At 41.8% G+C, this 27,874-nt stretch overlaps 1 protein-coding gene across 1 annotated transcript; it reads left to right on the top strand.

Annotated features, from left to right (window-relative positions):
* Window positions 1-35: 35 nt before the first annotated feature.
* On the top strand, window positions 36-27,864 carry lmnb1 (lamin B1). The gene is made up of 11 exons (XM_038733851.1): window positions 36-385; window positions 2,995-3,151; window positions 4,004-4,129; window positions 4,270-4,440; window positions 7,450-7,575; window positions 20,966-21,186; window positions 21,284-21,512; window positions 21,609-21,713; window positions 25,696-25,815; window positions 26,288-26,395; window positions 26,646-27,864. The coding sequence occupies exons 1-11, from the start codon at window positions 36-38 to the stop codon at window positions 26,685-26,687; spliced, it is 1,755 nt and encodes a 584-aa protein (XP_038589779.1). The 3' UTR covers window positions 26,688-27,864.
* The last annotated feature ends 10 nt before the right edge of the window (window positions 27,865-27,874 follow it).

The following is a 27,874-nucleotide window of genomic DNA, read 5'->3' as shown; positions in this document are numbered from 1 at the left end:
GGTCGGTTCCCGTCTTATTTAGCTCCTCATCCACAATGGCGACCGCAACTCCGACCACCCAGAGAAGCACGTGCGGCAGCGGCACACCGCTGAGCCCCAGCAGGATCACCAGACTGCAGGAGAAACAGCAGCTCAGGGACCTCAACGACCGTCTGGCCGTTTACATCGATAAAGTCCGCAGTCTGGAGTCTGAAAACGACGTACTCCACCTGCAAATTAATGAGAAGGAAGAAGTTAGGAGTCGAGAGGTAACCGGACTTAAAGCCCTGTATGAGAATGAGCTGGCCGACGCCAGGAGATGTTTGGATGACTCCTCGAAGGAGCGGGCCTGGCTACAGATTGAGCTGGGAAAGATCAAATCCGAGCACGAGCAGCTTGTACAGAAGTAAGCCTCTAACACTTTCATGATGCTATACAGTGCAACATGGACACGAATTCAGGGCGATTCGCTAAAGGCTTTATCCTGACTTTGATTTTCGAGCCACTTTTGCAACATTACGCACAGAGCCCGTCAGGGGAGGTGACGTCAGCCCGTCCGTTGAGAGCGCCGCTCAAACTCGGCCTATTAAAAACTGATCCTATAAAAACCAACCTTCTGAAATGATTGGTAGTGGCCATTACCCGACCACAGCTGTCTGTGATGCTGAAAGAGAATAATTCAAAAATTGTGTGTTTTTTTTTTTAAAAATCACACAAGTGGTATGGAATTACTGAGGACATGCATCAGTCATGTAAAGGCATAATTTATATATACAAATTGAAAACTGGGGTTTGTAGTTACAAAACACACACATCCACAAACATGAAACACATGTGTCTGTGTGTGTATTCCATATATCTGACAGGAGCAACTGTTACTGACAGCTGTTGACCTGAAGTGGATGAATAGACAATGTGCAGCCTTTAATGCAGCCTCAACTGTTGAGGCTTCATGACTCTCTGTAAACAGAGGATACTGCGTTCCAGATACACATGTACCACTCCCAGCTGCTGTTCAGTGTGAACAGTCAGATGTGGTGCTGTTGTGTTGCTGAACAAATGAGATACTTATACATAGTTTGTCTATTAACCTAACCTAGGGCTGGGCAAAAAAACAATGATAATTATCGCATTACAACTTTCCTCAATAGTAAAACAAATGTTCAATATATCATCAATAAATGTTTGATTTAATTCATTTGAATCAAGAACTAATTGGCACCTAATTTTTATACCTTTTTTTTGCGGAAAAGGGACTGAAAATATGTCATACTAATCATTTTTTGGAAAAAAGATTTTATTATAATTGTTTTGAATGTTCTACCTCAGATTTGTGAAGTGATCCACAGTTTGGCATCAAGTGTTTGTCCCGTTCTGACAATAGAAAAGTTTAATCACACAACCATCTCCCCCCCCCCCCCGAAAGTCGAAGGTCGAACCCGGACCTGTTAAATGCGGGACGGCCACACTGCCTCTGTATTACTGTGTAGAAATGTGCCATGCAAAGTAATCCACTATCACTAAACGTCTCTTTCATTGTTAACTTCCGTTGCGGGACCAAGCACTGCTTCTACCATGTTTAAGTAGGCTACGAACTTAAATTGTTTGTTTGTTTGTTTTTTTTGTGTGGTTTAACTTTTTTGTTGATGTACGATCGGGAGTCTGCAACGGGTGTTTTATTTTGAAAATCAATCAGATTCTCTATGCCGCTCTGTGTCTGACTTCCTGCCTGGTTCATCTGCTCTGTGCTGCTTGACATGGCTTCCATCAAAAATAGACTGGCAGTGAATTTTGAACTGTAACCAATTCAATAAAAACAATCTAATAATAACTGCAATATCTGGCAGAAAAATCACGTGTATGTATGTATATATATATATATATATATATATATATATATATATATATATATATATATATATATATATATATATATATATATATATATATATATATATATATATATATATATATATATATATATATATATATATATATATATATATATAATGAGAGAGAGAGAGAGATGACACCTGAACAGTGATTATCTCTTTACCATGGCATCGGTCAGTGGGTGGGATATATCAGGCAACAAGTGAAGATTGTGTCCTCAAAATTGATGTGTTAGAAGCAGGAAAAATGGGCAAGCGTGAGAATTTGAGCAACTTTGATAAGGGCCAAATTGTAATGGCTAGACAACTGGGTCAGAACTGCTGTGGTCAGTACCTAACAAAAGTGGTAAAGGAAGGAAAAGCTGTGAACAGGCGACAAGGTCAAGGGCTTGTGGGGAGGGAAGGCCCTGATCCAACACATGAGCTACTGTAGGTCAAACTGCTGAAAATCTTGATGCTGGTTCTGATAGAATGGAAATGGTATTCCCTGGCGGCAGTGGCCTCCAAATTCCCCAAATCTCAATCCAGGCCAGTCCAAACAAGTCCGATCCGCGGAGGCCCCAACTCGCAACTTAGAGGACTTAAAGGATCTGCTGCTAACGTCTGTGTGCCATCTGGGCAGCTGTGGCTCAGAAGCTAGAGCAGGTTTCCCACTAAATGGAACCTGGCTCCTCCAGTCTGTATGTGGACCCCAAATTGTGTATGAATGTTAATTTATGCAGTTGGCAAAAGCTCTATACACCTTCAGAGGTCTATCTCCATAGACCCCCATGTTAAGATTTCCCCCTCAGGTGGCCCGCCGCTAGGTAGTTCACCACTCAGACTTCATTTGGCCTGCCTCAGCTCCACCTCTTTGCCCATTCAAAATATGTTATCTTCTGAGTGTTCCAAAATCACCCATTTTTAGACGGGTTTTTAGGCTTCTATCAATAGATCTGATTGGCTTGCAGTTAAAAATATAACAAGCAGCTTCAATGGCAAGAACCATAACACAGCAAAAATGATGACCTGGTGTTTTTGTTGTCGTTGCTGCAAGAGGGCTTATATGGTATGTGGGCTTAAAGGGGATGGTTTTACAAGCAGTCACTGCCATCACTCACCATGCCTTGTCCTCTCTTTACAGCTACAACAAGAAGGACTCTGAGGCAGCAGGAGCCCAGGCCAGGCTGAAGGACTTGGAGGCTCAGCTGAACACTAAAGAGGCCATGCTGGCTACAGCACTATCTGAGAAGAGAGGCCTGGAGGCCACATTGGCAGATCTGCAAGAACAGCTGCAGGAGGTACAGTAGTATTGTATCATGACCATGATAAGACTGGAAGGATTTTCCTTTCTTTGTACCTGTTCCTTTTTAGTGGTGTAATAGTACACAAAGCTCAAGGTCAATTCAAGGTTTGAAATGTACCTTGGTTTGGCAGGAAAACATTTTTATTAATCTATTCTTTAATTAATTTTGAAAATTGTGAACATTCAACAGTGGCTCATTGGTAGTGCGCTTTGATTTCTGTGATGCTGAAAACACGGACAGAATGGCAGAATTTGATCATAAAAATGGAAAACTGAAACGTGGAATATGGTGGAATTTAATAAATTATTTAATTAATAATTTAATGAACAACACCTTTTTAAACACCAAGGTTTCCACGTTAATGCTCCCTCCAGTGACTCTGACCTGTTAATTCCTGACAACTGCAGCTTGTACTCATTTATAGGCTGCTGGGCAGACACAACTGGCTGACTAAAATGCACATCTGAATAAATAGTAGCGGGGCACAAGCACTTTGACCATATGATTAAAGCCTGGATACTCTACCACTGAGTAGGGTTGTATATCCACAGTGATAAACATGTACGTGTATATGTAGCTTTGGCAATATTGTTGCTATACATTCATGTCAATAAAGCTAATTTGAATTTAAACACAGTCACTGGGTGTCCCAAACAGAGGAAGTCGCGTAAGGGGGATGTTCCTTTGAACAATGTTGTTTGTGATTGCATCTCAGGTTCTTCTATGGTATGGCCATTTTTAGTCTTGAGAGTTGTTCAGGATTTGCTAAAGTTGAAAACCCTTTTCAATTCACCAAACTTATTTTCAAAGCTCCACCTGATTTTTTTTTTTTTTCTATGTTGTCAGCTGGATACAGGTCTCGCTCAGGCCAAGAAGCACCTTGCAGATGAGATGCTCATGCGTGTCGACTTGGAAAACCGCTGCCAGAGTCTGACTGAGGAAATGGACTTCCGTAAGAGCATGCACAAGGAGGTGAAAATTTGACATTTTATTAAGCCACAGTAGACAAGACTGGCTCTGGGGTTATGGCATCAGTATCATCATTATACAGTGCATTCACAAAGTAGTCAGATTCACATTTATAATGTAGAATACTGTGTGCTGTGCTGCAGGAAGTAAAGGAGGCCCGGCAGCGGTATGAGACGCGACTGGTGGAGGTGGACTCTGGTCGAAAGGAGGAATATGAATATAAACTGACTCAGGCCCTTGCTGACATGAGGACTCAGAATGAGGAGCAGATCAAGATCTACAAGGACAACATGGAGAGCACCTACCTGGCCAAAGTATTACCGCACACACTGTAAATGCTCCGTATTTGTATAGCGCCTTTCTAGTCTTTTCGACAACTCAAAGCGCTTTTACACTCCATCTGCATTCACCATTCACACACATTCATACACCGAGCAAGGTGTATAAATGTGTGCTCAAACAGAACTAACATACACATTCATACACTGGCGGAACAGCCACCAGGGGCAATTCGGGGTTCAGTATCTTGCGGTTTGCCCTTCCGATTATCGGGCAACCTGCTCTAACTCCTGAGCCACAGCCGCCCATATTTACTGTCTCAGTACATATTTTCCATTCACATAATAATCCATTCCATTTGAAAGAGCCAACTGAAATAAGTCTTCTGTTTGTACCTGCTGTGACAGGAGGAATGTGGAATGACTGTCTCTTTCAGTGAATTTATGTAGAAAGCAAGTAAATATAATATATATAATATATTTGTCGTGGCTCATGAGTTACACTGTATTATGTATGAGGCGTTTCAATAAAAGATTTGATCAGACACCAGCCAACCAATCAAAAAAGTATGATTGCTAAGAGCGCAGAACGACAATATATGATCAAAGTATGTAGACAAGACTTTCCACCAGATTTTGGAACATTGCTGCAGGGATTTGTTCGCATTCAGCCACACATACATTAGTAAGGTACTGATGTTGCGTCTAAAACATGTCTTTGCAGAACATATAATGCAGAAAGCATGTTGTCACGTAATTTGTCTAGTTAGTCAGCACTGCATCACATTCTGTGCAGATGCAGTCAGACGGTGTCGTCACTTTTCCCTTTTCAAGATAACTAATATAATGTTAATCCTGTCCCTGATAACCGCCATGTCAGTCTGGAAAGGAAATGATCTTGGCTCATCTCAGATCTCAGGGGATCACCTCCCTAGACCCACTTCAGTTTGCCTACTGCCATAAGATGGGTGTTGAGGATGCCATCATCTACCTGCTCTAGTGAGCCCACTCTCGCCTGGACTCGGTTGGAAATACTGTGAAGATCATCATCTTTGACTTCTCCAGTGCCTTTTACACAATCCAATCTATACTACTGCAGGAGAAGCGCCAAAAGATGCAGTTAGATACCTCCACAAGGAGCATCACAGGGGACTGTACTCTCACCTTTGCAGTACAAGTCTGAGTCCTGTCAGCTGCAGAAACGCTCAGATGACTCTGCCGTTGTGTGGTGAGTCAGTGGTGTAGAGCGTAGAGATTGCTTTGTCTCATGATGTGGGAATAATCGCCTCATTTTAAGTGTGGCCGCCTCTGAGCAGGGAATGTTGGTAGTAACAGAGCCAGAATGATGTCTGTGTGAAAAGCCACAGCCAGCATGCAGGAACAGGCTGCTGTCCCAGAAAGCCGGATTGATATGTGAAAGCACACACTGTTGTGGGATTATGCCGCATTATGCAGCTGATTGGTGGACATTCGTTCTGGGTTTATTGCGGGATCTCTGTGTGAAAGCAGCTAGAACAAGCTGATCAAGAGGGCTAGCTCTGCTGGGGACTGCCCTGCAGCCTCTCCAGTTGTGGAGAGAGAGATGTTGCACAAACTGCTCAAAATTATGGATAACACTTTAAATCATCTGCATTAAACGACTGGCCGGACAGGAGACTCCTTCATCTCCGCAGTAATAAGGACAGCTACAGGAAGTCATTCCTGCCCACTGCCCTTAAAATATGCAATTACTCCGCTCTGGGCAGAGAGAGGAGACACACATTTGCACAGATGTAGTTTGAGAGAAATACACGATTACGAAACATTTGTGGTCACCTGCTGTTACATGCGCACGAAGGTCAAGGACATTCCAAAAGTTACAAAGCTGGGAGCATGAAATTGTCCAAAATGTCTTGGTATGCTGAAGCATTAATAGTTCCTTTCACTGGAATCAAGTGGCCAAGCCCAGTCCCTGGAAAAACAACCCCACACCATAATCCCCCTCCACCAATCTTTACACTTGGCACTCAGGCAAGTAGCGTTCTCCTGGCAACCGCCAAAACCAGACTCGTCCATCGGATTGCCAGACAGAGAAGCGTGATTCATTACTCCTGATAGCACGTCTCCACTGCTCTTGAGTCCAGTGGCTCTCTATGCACTGGGCTAATACGAAGGCCACATGACATTTAGAGGTCTGTAGCTATTGACTATGCATCAAGTTGGCGTCTTCTGCGCACTGTGTGCCTCAGCGTGCACTGACCCCGCGCTGTGATTTTATGTGGCCTACCACTTCGTGGCTGAGTTTCTGTTGTTCCCAATCGTAGTTTGAATATATATTTGGACCTTTGTTAATTGTAAATTATGTAGTAACCTTCCTCATGCGTATTTATTGTGTTGTATATTTTCTATCCATCCATACATCCATGATAAATAAATCTACCATGTACCTTTTTTTAAATCTGTCTGTGGCAGTGTGGTGAACTAATAGTGATGTGTTTTATGCCAACCAGCAATAATTGATTTTGGAGCTGAGTGGAGAGCAACTGGAGCGAGAGCAGCAGTATGGCAGAGCTTATACGTCATAAGCACGTGTCAACAGTGTTTTGAAATTACTCGCACTGTCAGAGGGGGTTCTGCACTGCAGGTTTAAGTTTCGTCATCACTAAATGACTACATGTGTGAACTTATGGTTTGATGCTGTACATTAATAAGAAGGTATTTTGCTGTTTTGACTAAGGTCAAGGTATTCTTTTTTTATTCATCAAAATCCTTAAGACAAGATCTGATAAAATGAAAATGATTATTTGGCAGCAATCAAACTGTCGGAAAACACAGGTAGTCCAGCTGCTTATGGTACTGACTGGTACTGCTTTCTGTGGTTTCAGTTAAAAAATCTTAATCTAGTGAAACTAAGTAATATGTGTAAGGGAGCCAACATACCAAACAGCATAGTACTAACTTCCTGCATGTCAGGAAGTGTCTGACACTGCACACTTCCTCTTTTAGGGTATGATGAGAAGGAACCTGTGTTGATGTTGCTAACTCTCGTACCTTCTGTGTCTCCAGCTGGAGGATCTGCGTCGGTTATCTGAGATGAATGGAGCATCAGCCAACATGGCCCGAGAGGAGCTCAGAGAGTCCTCCCTGAGGATCGAGAACCTCAGTGCTCAGCTGGCAGGACTGCAGAAAGAGGTTGACATTTTATTTTACTCATTAAGTTTTAGTGGTTTTTTTTGTTTCCTAAGCAGTTATATTTATTAAAACCCTGTGAAATCCAAAGCCAACCACTTTTGTCAATACTGAATCGAATATTCTGGAAGTAAACTGGAAGAAGTTGGAATAATTATTAATTATAAGTATGACATTTTGTGACATTGTTAACATTAGATTTGACTGGCAAATGCAGTCTCTTGTCAGATGCCATCAGTCTGAGCACTTCCTAACTCTTCCAAACATAATATGCAGAAAAACAAGACAACTCCAAAACCTTGCATCTGGCTGGACTATGCAAAAGTTTGACATGCCCAGTTTGTTAGTAGTGTCTGACAACATTATGGAAAGGATTCTTACAGATAATTTTTTTGCCTACACAATATACACACAGAGGTACAGACAGCAAAGGTAATGTTGCTATAGACTAAATGAAACGGTATCTATATTTATAATAGTGTTAATGATAATAATCATAATGTTAATGATTATAACAATAATAGGACTAGTAACAATAGTTGTAGCAAAGGGTGTCAAGCAGGAACACGGGGGCAGCAGGTGACTCGCAACCACAGATCCAGACTCCAGAGCCAGAAACACCTGCAGGAAGTGATAGGAGGAGAGAGGAGAGGGACGAGAAAGCACAAGACTACCGGAAAGGGGAGAATTTGAGTTAGTAACATGCAATAATGGGATGAGGTTGCATACAGAGGGAGAGAAAGTAGAGGAGAGAGGAGCTCAGTGCATCATGGGAAATCCCCCAGCAGTCTAGGCCTATAGCAGCATAACTAAGGGATGGTTCAGGACTCACCTGAGCCAGCCCTAACTATAAGATTTATCAAAGAGGAAAGTCTTAAGCCTACTCTTAAATGTGGAGATGGTGTCTGCCTCCTGAACCCAAACTGGAACCTGGTTCCACAGGAGAGGAGCTTGATAGCTGAACGCTCTGGCTTCTAGTCTACTTTTAGAGACTCTAGGAACCACAAGTAACCCTGCATTCTGGGAGCGCAGTGCTCTGGTGGGGTAGTAAGGTACTATGAGCTCTTTAAGATAAGATAGTGCCTGATCATTAAGAGCTTTGTAGGTAAGAAGAATGATTTTAAATTCTATTCTGGATTTCATTGGAAACCAATGCAGAGAAGCTAAGACAGGAGAACTATGATCTCTTTTCCTGGTTCCTGTCAGAACACGTGCTGCAGCATTCTGGATCAGCTGAAGAGTCTTAACGGACTTTTTCGAGCAGCCTGATAACAAGGAATTGCATTAATCCAGCCTAGAAGTAACAAATGCATGGACTAGTTTTTCTGCATCATTTTTAGATGGTATATTCCTGATTTTCGCAATATTATGTAGGTGAAAAAAGCCGGTCCTTGAAATTTGCTTAATGTGAGACTTAAACGACATGTCCTGATCAAAGATAACTCCAAGATTCCTCACAGTGGTGCTGGAGGCCAGGGCGATGCCATCAAGGGAAACTATATCTTTAGATAATGCGTCACGGAGGTGCTTTTAGATGATCTGATTAGTTTCATCTGGCTTGATCGATATATATAACTGTATCATCTGCATAACAATGAAAGCTTATGGAATATTTCCTGATAATATTGCCTAAGGGAAGCATATATAAAGTGAACATGCTTGGTCTGAGGACAGATCCTTGAGGAACTCCATGACTAACTTTGGCTTGCATGAAGGACTCATCGTTAACATGTGCAAACTGAACTCGATCTGATAAATAGGACTTATACCAGTTTAGAGCGGTTCCTTTTAATGCTAATGAAATGTTCCAGTCTCTGCAATAGGATCTGATGGTCAATGGTATCAAATGCAGCACTAAGATCTAATAAAACCAGTACAGAGACAAGTTCTTTGTCTGATGGTTTAGATGAAGAAATTATTGAAGTTAGTTGGTAAAGATTGAGGGAAGCAAAACAGTCTAAACATATATCTGGTTTTACAGCTGTTTCTAAGGTTCATGAGTTTAGAGATAAGTTGGTGCCAGTTAAGGGCAGGTCTTGGTGAATTTTGTTTCTAATAGCTAGAATTTTATCATTAAAGAAGCTCATGAAGTCGTAACTACTGAGAGCTACGGGAATGCTTGGCTCAATAGAGCTGTGACTCTCTGTCAGCCTGGCTACAGTGCTGAAAAGAAACCTGGGGTTGTTCCTATTTTCCTCTATTAATAACGAGTAGTACGCTGCTCTGGCATTAAGGAGGGCCTTCCTATAAGTTTTAAGACTATCTTTCCAAATTAAACGATAATTTTCCAGTTTTTTGGAACGCCAATTCCTCAAGTTTCTGCGATATTTGCTTTAATTTGAGAGTTTCAGTATTATACCACGGAGCTAACCGGCTTTGTTTTAGTATTTTCTTTTTTAGAGGGGCTACAGAGTCCAGTGTCATTCGCAGCGAGCCTGCAGCACTATCAACAAGATGATCGATTTGGGAGGGACAGAAATTAGCTGTTACTTTGTGACTTTGAGAGCTGATGGAATCGCATCCTTAAATTTAGCTACAGCACTATCAGACAGACATCTTGTATAGAAATTTTTTCTCCCATATGTGACATAATAGTGCTGTCAACATTAAAACACAAAAAAATTAAAACACACAAAAAAATAATAAAAATTGAACACCATGTTAAAGTTCATTGTGAGCACCAGAACAAGACTGAGAGATTACAGGCTTCAGAAAAACCTACTACCTTTTTTAGGCAAACTCTAATCCACCAAACAAACTCGGAGGCGGCTGTCACACACCTAATTTCAGCCCAGCTACCTGTCTGCAGGCATAACGCTCATTATATGCTGACAAAAAAGGTGGATGTAAATCTCTGCAGGTAGCCTACAATATCTGTTCTGTCGAATTATGCATCCACCTCTTAAGCTCCTTATCAGAAACGTAGCTGATCAAACGCAGTTATCCCCTCAGATTGTTTGCTGAATCTCAAGGAGAGCTATATCTACAGAGTGTAATAACTTATTGATGACTCAAAACGTCCTTCAGTATGTACTTCGAATCAATCATCCCCACTGATGAACCCCACAAAGAATAGTATATCATTTTTAAACCGTAACGTTACACTCAGAGGTGCATGGCTCTCCTCGGCGAGCAGGTTTGACTGAACTCTGCAGCCGCTCCCCCCTCGGCTCTCTGCCTTTTAAACCCTTTGTGTCCCTCTAGTTCAGGTGCAGCCACTTACAATAGTATCTGACTAGTATCTAACTGAACAGTGACTCCGTTAGAGGTTGTAGCTAAATCTCACATTGCCCGTTTGTAAAGTTTACCATTAACATAACATCAGCTAACTGAGAGCTGAGCCTTTACAACTTCCCACAGACGCCTTTTCTTCAAAGCATTATCACCCTAATGTCTAACACTAAGGCTAATCTAATACATTTTGGCTTCTCTCTTCTTCCTGAGTTGTCTTTGACTCATTAAAAGCTGCGGTTAGAACACACTTACTAATGAGCTAAGCTAACAAGCTATACGCCGACAGCGATACCTGTTAAATATTGTTGTTAACATAACACATAAATAAAATACAAGAATTTCACTCACCAACTGGAGCACAGACTTCCTGGAGGTTCTCTCGCCAATAATCCGCAAAGCCTGCCATTATTCATCTGGTATCTGCATGTAGAAATGTCCAGACGGCTCCAACAGGCTGAGCCTCAGAGCTCTGTGTATTAGCTGAGTGAGGCTAACAAACGACAATCACTCAGCTAGGAGTGACAGCTACCAGAGCCGCCTGTCGCCTGTCAAAGCAGCCACACCCCTAATAATGCAGAACTTTAAGGCTTAATATAATTTAAACAGGTGAGTTATAAAAAAATTCAACTCCCATTGTCACGAAGGGCAAAATTAGCGATATACACTAAAACCATTTTTTGAACCAGGCTTTAAATGTGTTATTCTGCTGTAAAGTTGGGCATTTTAACATGGGGGTCGATGGAGCTTGACTCCCTTTTGCAGCCAGCCTCAAGTGGCCACTTGATGAATTGCAGTTTTTGTTATTTTTGGGTTCAACCCGGAAACCGGAAGGTTGCCACTTGTTTTGAAACCCAATAACTCTAACCTAATAACTGAGCAATTGTCGGAAGAATCAATTGTCTCAAACAAATTCTGTGAAAATTGGAATTAGTCTTGCGATGATTTAGCTATCCAAAACGGAGCTATATGGAAAGAGCACTTTGCAAACCTGTTTGACCAGCCTATTTAAATTCTGACCAACAACAAATATCCAACAGATTGGAGAACCTTGAGTGCTCTAAAGGATAATCAAAACTCATTGGACTTTCCAGTAACTCAGAAAGAACTTGAGGGAAAGAAAGGTGTAGATGGTATCCTAAATGAGGTGCCAGTACATACGGACCTCAAACTGGCCATTCTAAAGCCTCATACTGAATATAGGCCATTTCCCTGACTCCTGGAACAAAGGACTTCTCATGAAAGTGGTGATAAACAACTACAGGGGCATCTGTGTTAGCAGTAACCTTAGGAAGGTGTTCTGCAGCATACTGAAAACAAGAATAAATGACTACCTAAAAGAACACAATGTCTAAAGTAAAGGCCAAATTGGATTTTTTCCATATCATCGAACATTAGAACAGTATCATAATGTGCGTCTGTATTGCAAGGATGTTGCTAAATGTGGTCAATGGATTTTATCATTTGAGATTGTAAATGTGCGTCGCTTTAAATGTTGCTGCCACAAGGAATTGTGGGACGGCATTTTCTCCTTTCCTTTTGTAAAGGATGGTCCGGTGTACCCTGTGTTAAAGGAAGCATTGAGGCTCCTTTCCTTAGCCTTTATAGAATTCCAACAGACTTGTCATGGCTGCCACGGAAATACTTCCGGTTCACTTCACTCAATTAGGAACCTTCCTAAGCAAAACGACTCCCAAGCCAGTTTGTGATGTTTCTAGTCAGGATGCTTTCTATTGCTCCTCTGTAAAAGCTGACAACAACTTGGTGTGGGAATTTGACGGTCGTGGAACTTTTGAAGCTCTAATTTATAAATTTAACACGCTCTGAAGTGTACAGTATGAACAATGCGGTTGTTGCGGTGCTTGCCATCCTCCGCGGTAGGCTTCACCAATAGCGCGATATTTCAATTTTGCGGTTATCGCCACAGCCGCAGAAGATATAGTTTTACTAGCACCTACAAAAGAGGGCTTGTGGCACAACATGAATTTACTGGAAACATTCTGTGAAACATGGGCACTGATAATAAATCCTCAAAAACACTCCAGGTTACAGAGAAACAGGGCCTCTCTCAGGTCTGCATATCAGGTATATAATATATGCGTGACCAGAGATGTGCTCCCCTTTTTTCTTAAGCGCTGCATTGTTGTCACTTTGGAGAGCAGAGTAGCGTCTAAAGAGCAAATTTCCTTCTAAAGAGCTTTTCCTATGGCTACTCGCTCAACGTAAAACTTTTTTCCAATTTGCCCCAGTGGGTTTAAACTTACTGGCCCAAAGACAATTTTTACTGTCCATCCAAAAGTGTTTAATCAAAGTTAAAATTATAAAAAATAAAAACGTTAACAAAACAGTATGTTTTCTTTTAAAAGTAAATTAACAGACTCAAAGAAGACGTGCTCTCCTGCTGACAGCCATTTATGAAAAATGTACACAGAGCAGCGGACACGAGTCGCCTCTATCCTGATGAACAGGTTGCCATGGTAGCGACCTGTCAATCACAAGGTAGTTCGTCCAAAAGCATACACTGCATTATCTATTTTCCCATAAATAGGACCATAATATACTAAATGAACATCATGCTGTGTTGAAGAAGACTTGAAACTAGCGATTGAGACTATAAACTCATTTAAGTGTTTACTGAGCTAATAAATCAGCTGAGAAGTAGCAACATTTTACCATTATTTCTAATGGAACTCGCCCCCTGCTGGCCGTTAGAGGGAATGCAGCTTTTAGTTCCATCTGCATGGTTCCATTTTCGACCCAGAGGGTTGCTGCATGATTGAGATTAGAGAAATAACATTTCACGTAACTACAACTCTGTGAGTTGCTAGTTCAACTGTCCTGACATTACGTTTTACTGGCCCCAGGCCATCAGGCCACTGTTATTGTCGAGCCCTGGAAGCGATGGCAGGTTGATGCCTTCGCGGCCCTGCAGTAGGAAGAGGCTGACTATGCTAGCTGGAATAAACCAGTTAGCTTCACGGCAGACCTCGCCTCCCCACATGGCCCTTTTTCCTGCCGCTTCTGCCTTTTCCCTCCGAAGCTTGGGCCGAGCCTGGGAAGCTGTAGGCACCGGTTGCGAGAGATGTCCACTTCACCATGGTCAGGGGCCTCAGTGAGTGTAATTTTCCCTCTGTCCAACCTATGGAGCCCAGCCTGACAGCGATCCTGCTGCCTAAAGCCACATTCTTCAGCAGGAGGAAGCCGGCTACGCCCGTGACCAGGTTACAGCTTAAGTCACAGAGCGTGTCAAACAGTGTTCCGCCCAGGCAGCAGCTGCCACCAACAACATCTCACTGCTGGCCTCGTTCATGTCTTCTGTCACTGTCCAACCCGACGCCCTTCCCGCTGAGCTTGTCAGCGAATTTGGAAAGGAGATGGTCGTTTTGTCGCTCTCCACAGTGGTGGCAGTCACCCTGGCATGGATCATGGCGTGGCATGACACAATGGCTCTTTTCTTTTCAGTTCCTAACAGTCAGTATGCCTTTCTCTCCCCTGAGGCTGTGGAGGATATTTGCACAGCGGCATCATAGGCTTCAACCTGCCCTTGTATCCGTTTCCATCTACTTGATGTGTCTGAGTTTTCCCTGACACATACGATACTGAATGTTCTAGAGACCAGGCGCGACTCAGGCGGCTCGGGACACATTACACAGCCTTCACTGTAGATGAGTCGATAAAGGCTCCTCATGCCATGGGCTGCTGGGGCTCTCCTCGGTCTTAGTTGCGCTCCAGTGGGACTGCCACAATATGTAACAACCTTCCTTACTGTCCCTTCAACATAAGCACACCGTGTACATCTGTGTGTGCTTGTACTCTGGGTGCTCTTGTGAGCCGTGTGTTTTTCCTCCACATTAACACCCCTGTGCCCATGGTGTGTGTGCGTTCCGCTCTCACACCTGCTCTGCTCGTTTTTGGGACTGGTTACAATGCGTAACTGTTGTTCCAATTCCTTCACAGCAGCAGGTGTATGGAATGTGAATAATGTGCCCGAACTTGCTTAGCTTCTCAGTAGCAAGGTGTACATTGGTATGGCTGCTGGATTTTTGGTGGTCTTTTATCATGCATTGTGTGATTAGAGTGCTGTAAGCTGGTGTGTTAATGTTTATGACTGCTGGTGGTTCAGTGGGCATTGACTACATCTGGCTTCACCCTTATCCTAATAGCAGGTCAGGAGGGCGAAGCCTTATACAAAATTGAGCGTTGGTTACATGTTGTAACCCCATTCTATGAGTATTAGCCATCCTAAACTGCAGGCCAACCAGGTGTTGTATAACTGATATGGGGACCTGAGAGAGGCCCGTGCACAGCACATGGGCGTGAAAGAAATCTTAAGGACTGCGCATGCGCGCGGGGATGAAACCGATAGTGACAGATCTTTGAGGGCTATGCCTATCCTCATAGAATCTGGGGTTACAATACATAACGAATGCTCTGATGTGTGGTGTCCCCTCACAAAATGTGACTTTACAAATTGGGACAATCACCCAACTGAAGTTCTGCAAGAGTATCTTCCGGGTCTAGAGAAAAATGTCTAACAGGTCCAAGGCAGAATTGAGCCACTACCCTCTAATTATTAAAATGCAAAAAAGAGCACTCAAATTCTGGCAAGGATGTAAAAATGAGCGACCCCCAGTCACCCCACTATATAGCTCTGAAAAGCCAAGAGCTGATATTAGGAAGGAGCCCACAACTTGTCCTCGGACTCAGTGATTTAACACTAACTCGCATCACAGAGGCTCAGGAAAACAACACACTAGCCAGCACCATACGCAGAGGAGCCATTATACATGAGGAGGACATGTTTGTTTGTTTGTTTTTTTAAACTGTAGCCTACTTTTACTCTTTATTCTAGAATTTTCTTTGAGCCAGTAATCTACTTTTAATTTCGCTACATTTTCCATTCATACCATCATAACTTCACCAGTCTGTAATCTGCAATAGGCTTCGTTAACTGAATGAGCTGTCAGCCAGGCTGTGTGCGCACAGTTACGCAGAAGAGCACCAGGTCTCCTTTGTGGTACAGAGAGACGGCGCTTATTACAGATGAATGAGCTGGACAGATGCAAACATTTAGAAAATCAGGCAAAAAAAAACCTTTTTCAGTTTAAGGCTTTATTGTTCTACTGATACAACTGAAATCCAGCCTGCGTCGCTCTTTAACAAGCCGGCCGGCACCTACTTTCACTTTCCATTAACGGTGCATTAAAAGCGTATTTAGTCTCTGCAGAGAAAACGTAAACTTCACACTGTAACATCGAAGTCTGATGATCACTAGATTAATTCTGATATATTAACAGTATCCTGTTGTTGAAAAGAGCATCGCTTTCTTTTGATGGATATTTGACTGTTTTTCTTTTTTTTACATTGGTTACTGTTCAATAGTGATGTGAGTCGATAAACAGAATGTCGCTGGCAAAACTAATCAGCTACCAGCTGTTATTTTTTCAGGAAACAATCATTTTTGAGATGCACAGAGAGAAAATATGGTGGATAAAACAGTCCTGTTGGGCTTTACGCATGACGCACAGCTTCCTATGAATGTAGTTTTACCTGCTTCAACAACAAGCTGCTCCCGTGTTACAATCATTCTTTGCATTGTAAAGATTATTTGGATGCTTTATTAGATGCTTGAGTAATCAGATTGTTTTGGTTGCCTGTGCTACTGCAAAGCAAGTGGTTTGGTTGGCTACATGTCCATAATAAAAATTTACAGGCTTCAATAGTTGGCTGGGCAGCAAGCGTGATATTTTAAAGTGATCTTAACAAAACACATTCATGGAGATTTAAAAAGGAAAATAATTATTAAACAGAAATAGCTAAAGACAATCAACCAGCAAAGCAAATTGCATTCCCTAGAAATTACCATATTGCGGCTGTTTCTAACCAGATGAACAGCAGATGAAATAGGTATGTCATTTTTTTTCTTTTACTTTTTGTGGGAGTAATTGTACTTTTCTTGAGTAAAGATTTTGAGTACTCTACCTGCCACTGGCCAGCGGCACCTGTACTAGCACTGTCATGGTGAACATGAGACAGACAGCAGAGATGAGGTCAAAAGCAGAACAGAGTCACAGCCAGCACAGCCCAAAGCACCAGCTTATGGTAAGACTGATGATGATATGGCTCATTTATTTATCTACTCAAGGGCTCAGCTGAAGTGATTACTTTACTTTAGGAGGTTAGAGAGGTGTTTCTAGTCTGAAAATGTATTTTAATGGCTCATTTATTTATGTACTCGCATAAAATTCTCAAGAATACAGGAATAAAGGTCTCGACAAATGCTTTGTCTGGAGAGTGGAACTCCTGGGCCACTTTTTTGCCTCCGTCTGTGGCCATCCTTGACCTTTAAAACTTGTGCCATGAGGTGTGTATGTGTCTCTGCTACCTGTCCATAAACAATTTGAAAGTAGTCAAAATATTCACACAGAGACAAGCATCCTGCAGCATTTTAAGAGGAAGAGGACAGAGGTCACAGGAGTAGAAAGAACTGAGGAGGACGAGCTTGTAAGTTGTATGGATAGGTATTAGACCGTAAATTCTATAACTTGCATAGTAAAAAGACTTTATTCCAACGGCATGTCATCAGAGTTTGCATTGAAAACAGTTCTGTGTTCACAAACATTTGTTGCAGGGAGAGTCGGGGCCAAGTGAGACAAGAAATATCACAGCTACATCTAGTGTAACTTTAGGATAACTAAATACATTTGTACTGTGGCTAGTTACATTAACTATAATATTGTCATAACGTTCATGCCTATAATGCTTAATGGAATTGAAAATGTAATTGATAAGCTAGTGAGCTAAGAATTTAGTTGGATAAAGATACAGTTTCCAAATCGAAATAGCAGCGACACACACAAGACCCCAAGTCAGAGAAAGAGAGAGCAGGGCTAAGAGGGGCAGAGTGAACCAATGCAGCTCTACAATACAATAAGATTTACCCATTTTAGAGGAAAAATAGAAAACCAATATGCGGCACTCCATGTTGATATTGTGGTGGGCCAGTACAACGAAACCCATGTATGACTGAGACTCATGAGAGCATTAAATATATTGCTGTAGAATAACGCCAAAAGTCGAGGATCAGTCTGTCTGTCTGTTTTAACTGTGAGCTTCAATTTTGTGAGCTGTTGTAGCCCATGCAAGTGTTAGGGGAAGATATATTATCAAGTTCCAGCAAATCAGTTACAGTGGCATTCATTCCAGGATACACAAGTTGAGACTTTTTCCTATGTCTTTGTCAGAGTATTCATTATTAAATTTAACTAACATATTTTACTTTGAGTAAACCTTTCTGGAATCTGACTTTCTGACTTCTCCTAAGGTGCCTTTGGTTATGTTATAATATACTAATTTGTTCCTGGCTCATCCTTAAAAGTCACACTGTGATGTAGGTAATTACTGCATAATAATCAAAACATATTTGTATGTGAATGTTATTTTATCAATATCTCATTGTAGAAGGACCTCCTATCTACGAGATGATAGAGCTTCTTCATATTTGTATAGGAGTCTCATGAAATTCCCTCGATTTGCTCCAGTTAAATTACCTCTAGATGTTCTGCCCTTTTTTTTTTTTTGTTGATCAATTGGAATTCCTTCTATTTATGTTTTTCTGTTTATTTGATGAACTGGTTGATCTCTTTAGAACGACATGGTGCCACCTTGTGGCGTTTTCTGATGTGAAGTTTTTCAGTTCAGTTATCAGGTTTTTCTCATCTGTATGGATAGGATATATGGAATTTTTATCAAAGTTTTTGGGCAAGGCAAGTTTATTTGTATAGCACATTTCAAAAACAAGGTAATTCTATAGTAGTATAGTATAGAGTGCTATACATAAAACATAAGCTACAGGGAAATATAAAAAAGTTAAATAGAAAATAAAAACAGGCAGGTCTCTCACCTTTGCGTATATTACTCCTTCATTTCCCACTCTCTCCCCCATTTTTTGTTGTTACACTAAGGGACTCTTACCCTTATTCCTTAGATACAGTTGTCACTGTAAATCCAGATTGTCCACTCTACAAACTCTGGTAAAAGCAGTTGACAGGGAGCCCTGTTAACAAGTTAACAGCGGAGAAAACAGGGACTCTAATCCTTGTACTTCTACTTGGCACTGTTAACTGAGGATCAGCCGTGTGAGATGATGGAATACACAATACTTTTTAAATAGCGTTCCCTGAAAATCTAAAGAAAAACTAAACGGGACAGTAAAAGTTACAGTGCTGTGTAAGTTATCAATCTATTAGTTAAAGGCAGTGGTAAAAAAAAGTCTGATTTAAAAGAACAGAGTTTCAGCAGACCTGCAGTTTTCTGGGAGTTTATTCCAGATATATGGAGGATAAAAACTAAACGCTGCTTCTCCTCGTTTAGTTTTGACTCTGGGGACAGAAAGCAGACCTGTACCAGACGACCTGAGAGGTCTGGATGGTTCGTAACGAAGCAGAAGATCAGACATGTATTTTGGCCCTAAACCATTTAGTGCTTTATAAACTAACTGCAGGATTTTCAATCAATCAATTCTTTGACATACAGGAAGCCAGTGTAAAGACCTCAGAACTGGAGTGATGTGATCCACTTTTTTGGTCTTAGTGAGGACTCGAGCAGCAGCGTTCTGAATCAGCTGCAGCTGTCTGATGGATTTCTTAGGGAGCCCTGTAAAGACACTGTTACAGTAGTCGAGTCAACTGAAGATGAATGCATGGATACGTTTTTCCAGGTCTTGCTGAGACATAAGTCCTTTAATTCTTGATATATTCTTCAGGTGATAGTAGGCTGACTTTGTAATTGTCTTAATATGGCTGCTTAAATTCAGGTCTGAGTCCATGACTACACCAAGATTTCTGGCTTGATTTGTGGTTTTTAATATTACCAATTGAAGCTGAGCACTGACTTTTTTAATCGTTCTTCCTCGGCTCCAAAGACAGTAACTTCAGTTTTATCTTTGTTTAATTGAAGAAAATTCTGTCGCATCCAACTGTTAATTTGTTCAATACAGTTACTCAGCGCTTGTATTGGATCATAGTCCCCTGGTGAAATGGTTATGTAAATCTGTGTGTCATCTGCATAATTATGGTAACATATTTTGTTGTTTTTCATAATCTGAGCCAGTGGAAGCATGTAGATGTTAAACAGAAGAGGCCCCAGAATGGAGCCTTGGGGAACTTCACATGTCATTTTTCTTAGCTCAGATGTGTAATTGTTATTTAGTGCCAAGAAAGCACTAAGCTGTTGAAAAACAGCTTTTTCAATGATTTTACTTAAACAGCAGATTTGATATGGGCCTGTTACTGCTCATTAGTGACCTGTCTAGATTGCTCTTTTTTTTTTTTAAGTTCTGCGTCGAATCGACACCGGAGGTGACGGCATAGGCTATGGGGCTACGCAGAGGCTACGCCCTCGCCTGACGTGCACCTCCTCAAAAATGTAACCCGACCGGATGTGCCCCGTGCTTTGTAGTATCTTTTACTATCGGCCAAAACGGCGGCAGTAACACAGTGGATCACAATGACTCATTTCGCTATCAGAATGTGATCCATTCGGTCAGTAACATTTGAAAAGGCTATACCAGCCGCACATATACAATTTTACCCCCATTCACTTTAGCGGAGGGCTAAACCGGAAGTTAGCCTGCTCAGCAGGCAAAAGTCAACACAGTGGACGCTGTAGCGCTACTGCCGACTAGTGTTTGGGGATGTAATTGCAGATTGACGGAAGTATAAATGCATGGCTACGTGCGTAGCCTACGGCGTAGGTACGTATGTCAGAGAAGAAGGACCGCCTTCCATTTGTCTTATTCTTATAAGTTATAAATGCAAAGTCTCTCTTTATAGAATCATAATGAACCTGGAGATTAGTTTTTTGCCACCTGCGTTCAGCAGGTGATGGGAATCATAATAAATAGAATCTACACTTTTTTCAACAGGATCTTTTGAAATGATGAGGTTTATTTAGTTCTAAGAGATATCTAGTGATGGGATCCATCGAAGAGCAAGAAATTCAGTGGTCAGCAAAATTGAGTAAAAGTTTTAGTAGTTTCCAACCAGTCAGGTCAGTTTGTTTCACAATCCATACCTGTATCTTATTTTTTCTTTTTTACATAAAGGAGAAATGAAAGAAGAACGTAAGCCTCTGTGATACATACCTCTTTGTCTCTATTCAGACTCGTGGTTGGCGTGATCGTATAGCAGAGCTTGAAGTGGCGTTGACTCAGGAGAAAGACATGAGCCGCAAGCTGCTGGCAGACAAAGACCGTGAGGTGGCTGAGATCCAGGCCAGGATGCAGCAACAGCTGAACGAGTACGAACAGCTGCTGGATGTTAAACTGGCTTTGGACATGGAGATCAATGCGTACCGCAAACTTCTAGAGGGGGAAGAAGAAAGGTGAGGACTCAAAGTTGTGGCATTGTTTATGTTACAGACACACCTGCTGAATTACATTACTGACCTGATGTCTATCTGTGGTGTTTCCCTCCCCCAGACTGAAACTGTCTCCCAGTCCTTCATCTCGTGTCACGGTGTCTCGAGCCTCGTCCAGCAGCCACAGCGTGCGGACCACTCAGGGGAAGAGGAAACGTGTTGATGTGGAGGAACAGGAAGCCAGCAGCTCAGTTTCCATCACTCACTCTGCCTCGGCCACAGGATCCATTTGCATCGACGAGATCGACACCGACGGCAAGTTCATCTGCCTCCACAACAGCGGAGATGAGGTGACCTCCTGGCTGTTAAGATGTTACAAGCTTTCAGTGACTTAGAGATACGCTTTTTATTTATTTATTTATTGTGTCAACGACTGTCTGTCTCAGGACCAGGCAATGGTGGGATATGAGATGATTAAGACAATCGGAAGTGCTACAGCCACCTACAAGTTCACACCCAAATATGTCCTGAAGGCTGGCCAGAAAGTCACGGTAAGAGTTTGTCTTTAGTTAGATTCTAATCATTTCAGCGGAACCTCAGAAGTTTAAAAGTGTAGCTTGTTTAGGAAGAGTCCAGTGATGTCAGTTCACTTTTATTTATATAGCAACAATTCAGAACAGAAGTGGTCTCATTGCACATTTCATGTAGAGGAGGTCTAGACCACATTCTGTAATATTAACAATATCCAGTCAAAAATGGCATCAGTCATTTTGAAATTCTTATGTTTGTAAGGAAGAAAAGTCGTAACATCTGAAATGCTGTTTTTCTCTCAAGCCTGTGAGTGGTTGGACAGTGTATGTGTATAATTCTGAGACAGCAGGGATTAGCTGTGAATGTTGTAGCTTATTCAACATGCCAAGGTGCAGGAAAAGACTTGTGCCTTTGGCCCCTTTCAGACATGCACCTGCTGACAGCAGTGAATGTTTCTGAAAGTTTGTTTACCATAAGCCTGGCCACTCTGCTGCAAACATTCCAACCATCTGGATCACTGTCACACATCTGCCTCATAATCAGAGCAATGTCGTTCTTGGTGCAAGTAACACGTGAAGCATTGCGAGATCTCTGCACACCAAGCAGACCAGAAAACATGGAGTGGATTCCAGTGTCAACAACACTCAAAATAGAACTTTTCAATACACAATGCCTCACAAATAAAGCATCCTTCATACAAAACCACATCATGGACAAGGGATTAGACTTAATGTGCCTAACAGAAGCATGGCACACACCAGGGGTTTACTCAGCACTAAATGAAGTCAATCGCCCCAGTTACAGCTACCTGGAGAAAGCCCGCAGCACTGGTCATGGTGGCGGCCTAGCTTTCATACACCGACAGAACTTGGAGATTTCTCCCCTACACTGTCCTTATTTGAATGCCTAGCACTTAAATGTAAACCCCCCTTTCCCATGACAATGCTCCTCATCTACCGCCCCCCCAAACCCAACTCAGCTTTCATCTTAGAAATACACAACCTGCACCACCTCTGCCAACATTATTATAGTTGGAGATATTAATATTCATCTAGACAACCCCTCCTGCCACTTTGCAGCTGAGTTTCTGCAACTACTGGACTGCCTCAACCTCAAACAACATAGTGATGTCTCCACACACTCCAGGGGGCACACACTGGACCTGGTCATTTCAATCTCCGCCCCCATTTGCAACCTTCGGCGAATGATCTGGATGAGTCTGACCACAAGGCCATCTCAATGGAGCTGCCACTCCTTTCCTTGCACACCAAAGACAAGCGTCAAATCTGCTATAGGAAACTCAAATAGATCAACCTGGACACTTTGACCATAGACCTCCATAATCTCTCCCCTGCTGATTTCTCCTCAGTCACTGAGTCCGTTCACTTCTACAACCTATCTCTGAGCAGTCTCCTTGATCTCCATGCCCCTGTCAAAACTAGAACCGTCAGCTTCTTACCCTCAGCCCCCTGGTACACATGCGAACTCTGGAAAATGAATACAGCTGGGCATGTCCTTGAGCGGCGCCTCAAGGCCTCAGGACTCACTGTTCATAGGCAAGGCTACCGAGAACATCAGAAGTCCTATGCAAGGTCTTGCAAGACTTGAAACTAGTGACTGAGACCATAAACTCATTATTACTGAGGTAATTATTCAGCTGAGAAGTAGGGTCATTTTGGCATTATTTCTAATGGAGCCAGATTTCTTTTTGCAACCAGAAGAGTTGCCCCCTGCTGGCCGTTCCATAGAATGCAGGTTTCAGGGACTTCCACATTCACATCAGATCGCTGACCGGAAGCTTCCCGCTTGACCCTGGCCACAGCACAGAAACAGCTCTGGTCAGGGTCACAAATGACCTGCTGATGACTGCAGATACTCGCTCCTCATCTCTTCTCATCCTCCTGGACTTGACTGCAGCTTTCGACTCTGTGGACAGTGGTTCTCATCCTACCTCACCGGGAGAACTCAGCATGATAAATCCCTGACATGTAATGTCACCTGTGGTGTCCCTCAAGGGTCTGTGCAGGGCCCAACCCTGTTTGTTTTCTACATGCTCCCCCCTTGGCCATGTCATCAGCTGGCATGGAATGTCATTCCACTGCTAACTTACTGCTGACACTTTACCTCTGGACAAACTCAACCCCCTCTGTTGCCCTGCCATCATCCACTCTGACCACCTGCCTGGAGGAGGTAAAAGCGTCAAGGTCTCCCTCCTGACCCAGCAGTGCATCCATGGTGAAGCCAAATCAACATAAATTGGTTTTTAATTAAGAAAAACAGGAAGCTCAATGTTCAGTTTGTAACTCACTAGCAACTGGAACAGGAAAAGTAATGCCTCAGAAGTTGCCCGAGAATCCTGTGGTTAAGATTTCTTCAGTATCAAATTAATTCAGTGATACATTAACACATTAAATATCAAAATCAATATTTTTCTGTTTTGGTTTTAAAACAGAAAATCCAAAAAATGACTTGTTTTTTTTTTTGGGTGGGGGGGGGTCCAATTTGGTTTTGGTTTGAAGCGGAATAATCAAAGAATGAACCAACACAGATTGTTAAACATGCAGCAAGAGAGAAATGTGCATCTTGTAACGTTACTGCCTTAAGATCACAGCAATAAATGGATTCTCTTATGCACAAAGATCAGTCTACAAAAACAATTTTCCCCTTGCAGCATGACTGTAAGAAGTTTAAAACCCCTCTTACAATCACACTCTAACCAATGTTTATAACTTTCATTTAAAATCAACTGCATGGCACTGTCAAACTTCCTGCTGATACTTAATACTGATGTACAGTTAGCCATAATAGGAATATTGAGTTTGTTAATTGGCATTATGGTCATTTTCAAAAGCAGTTTTTTTTAATAGTAATAGTTAATAATAGTAATAACTGAAGCATATTTGTTCAGTAAGTATTGTGCAGTTGGAATCTTGGCATCATCTTTAGCAAATATATAAATGTGTTCCAAATACCTGTTATTGCTCTCCTTAATTACTAATAATCAGTATTGGCCCTGAAAAACTCTTGTCGACCCCTTACCATAAAGTGAGAGGTACAGGTTTTAAATTTGACTTTGGCATTTTGGAATCATTACAGACAGAGGAAAGGTTTGTCCCTGGTAGGCTGCTAGTAATCGAAACTGAAATTCAGAACCTCTAACTGATGTAATGTTTTGTTTTTGTAATCCTATTACTATTTTCCCCACTAGTGTGTTCATGTACTGTATCCTTAAAAGCATACTAATGCATTGGTCACGTGACTCAGCCCTGTCCAGTCATGCTCAGCTTCCAGGCTTGAGTCTGAAGCTCAAGGTTTGTTAGCAGCAGTTGGGGAAACAGACTGACTTTCAACAGACACACTGTGACCTACACTGTACTTTTCCTTCCAGACTGACAACTTACTCGCTTCCTTTTAGCGTCACTTTCCGAGACACATTGCACTGCCCTTATATCAACAATAATTTTGACCAAGAATGGCGGTGCTGTGGTGGTCCCAACATTTGGAAAATCACTTTTTGGCATTTGTGAATTGAAAAAGATATCCCACCTTTTGTTAGTTCAGCTACATATTACAGTAGCCTGAAAGCCAAATTAATCATTCATTATTTGTATTCGAAAAAAAATTGCAATTTTGAGTTTAGTTCATATTGTCCTACTACATAGACAGTAATTTAATAGCATTCTGACTGGATAACGAAAGGATCGGGGTGCAGTCATCAAACCAAAAACATAAATATGAACTTCTCTCTTCTGGGGAATGTTTTTACCCCTCAAAGGTGGCTGGAAAGAAGCCATGCAGTTTAATTTCAGCTGGACTTTCAACCAGTGGATATAGGAGAGGACTGATTGACATCAACTGATTCTTGACCAAAAGTCTCAGTGGGGTCTCTTTGGATTTTAAGAATGCAGTGTGCGGTGAATGTGCAGCGGGAATACTGTGGCGAAAATGAGGATGACTTTGAGACTTTCGGAACCCTCTTGTAACTGTGTTTGCTGTGTGCAGGTTTGGGCGTCTGATGCTGGTGTGAGTTCCAAACCTCCCACAGACCTGGTTTGGAAGAACCAGTCCTCCTGGGGTTCGGGGGAGGGCGTCCATGTGGTGCTGATCAACCCACAGGGAGAGGTGAGACAATACACAAGTCCTTCCACCACCTCCATTCCTGTACTCTGCCTCCGACCCGGTGTCCTGACTGTTCAGGCATACATCTTACACCTTTTGGCTAGAGTGTAATAGTCACCCAACCTTACCCACATCTGTTTTTTGTTGCCAATTCTCATTTTTGTTTTTCTGGCAAAAAATCTAAGAGCGGTGTTTGTCAGTGCCAGTTGTGTCAAGGAAAAGCAAATTAACTTTGGATTGATATCTCTGTTTCATGTTCTCAGTCACCCAGATCATAGTTATCCAATGAAGGTTAAATCAGGGGCTACTGGACTTGGTTGAAGAAGATGTTTCTCATCCAAGAGGCTTTTCCTAGTAACTTCAACCAAGTCCAGTTGCCTCCAATTTAACGTTCTTTAAATCCCCTTGGTTATATTCTTGATGGGGGAGTTGATGCGTGTGTGTGTGTGTGTGTGTGTGTGTGTGTGTGTGTCAGGAGGTGGCAAAAAGGACCACAACATACAACATGGCAGTAGAAGAGCAGGGAAAGGAAGAGGATGATAATGGAGTGGAGACCTCTGAAGAAGAGTTCTTCCACCAGCAGGTGAGACTACCAGCCGCGCACACACATTTTGGAAAAACACTTCACACAAAACCCAGTTCTGATGCACAGACAGAAGGTTATCTGTGTTTTAGTCTGACTTTCAAACCAGTTAGTCTCTCATTCAACCTCAAACCTTAATGCTGATCTATATTTTAACGTTGTGTTTACTGTTAGGTCAGGTGATGTGTTTTTAAAACCTCGGAGCGCTTGTAGCATTATTTAAAATGGTACTGTAAATATTTCATGACAGGGAGACCCTCGCGCTGCCAAGAGAGGCTGCTTCATCATGTAATCCCATTGCACCAACCAGCCACCACCTCCTCTGAGCCCAGCCAGCCTGCCCACTGTAATACTACAACTATTTTTCTATCTTTTGTAGTATATTTCAATAAAATGTGTGAATTTTTATTTTCTTTTTATTTCTCTTAAAAATGCACAACTGCTTTTGGTAGATATATTTTCACCTGGAAAAATGTTTAAAAAAAAAAGTTTATTGATCAAAATTTGTATTTCTAGTTCTGAACCTTTTGTAAACCATTCAATGAATAGCTAAACTCAAGGATAAGCAGTCTCTTTAAGAAAACAGTGTCATTTTTTAATGGATTTTATTTAAGTTTGTATTTGAAATATTATTATAGCTATATTTTAGACCTTTAAAGTTAGAAAAGCCACAGGATGTCAGTGATGGGTTTAGGTCATGGGCTTGTTTAGATCAGTTTCTCAGTTAGCTTAAAATAAATTAAAGGACATACACTAAAAGTTCTGCATGCCAGGAGTTCATGTAATTAATTACTTCCTTGACCTAGACTGGACAAAAAGTTGGAATTACACAATATGTAAACCTCTTCTCAGTGGCATCCCTCTAGCATCAAAAGAAATGTTAATACCTTGATTGTATTCACACAGAAGTCAGTGGACCGTTGATGTTTGTCAGCAGTTGCTTTTAGCTGATGATACACGGCGCAAATTTTTGAGCAATGTTGCTGGTCACGGGATAGTGGCGGTGCGGGGCGGGTGGCAGAGTGGTGGGGGAAGGGGATTACGGTGGTAATCTTTACTCATTACCATTGACGGCAATGTTGCCCTGCACCATTGCTCTAAAAGTTGCCCCGTGTATCATCAGCTTCATCCCTTTATGTGTAAGATTTGAAACTGGATTTGGCGACTCCTTATGGTAGTATAAAAAATTGTCATTCGAGGACTACCAAAAATATGGACTCCAAACAGAAATGTGTGCATCAAAACAATTTGACATGAAATTTTGCATACTCGGCTGTAATGTGAGTTTTTGTTTGCTGACTTTGAATGAGCTTTGCACCATAAACTGAGAAGTGTTGATTGTATTCTTACCTTTTGATATTCGAAGTGTTTGTAGTGCATCTTGTGTTGGTGTTTTTAACTGTGCATGCAATCACTGTCATCTTAATAGTTGAATAATTCTTAATAAATGTTTTCTTGTACTTGTTTTACATTTTGTCA

This window comes from Micropterus salmoides, unplaced genomic scaffold (assembly GCF_014851395.1).
Source record: "Micropterus salmoides isolate LMB-PRFRI ecotype aquatic unplaced genomic scaffold, ASM1485139v1 Ms_hic_scaffold_20, whole genome shotgun sequence".
In the NCBI taxonomy this organism is placed as follows: Eukaryota; Metazoa; Chordata; class Actinopteri; order Centrarchiformes; family Centrarchidae; genus Micropterus; species Micropterus salmoides.
Note: the sequence above shows the minus strand (reverse complement) of the source record. Positions and strands in the feature narration are given on the sequence as shown.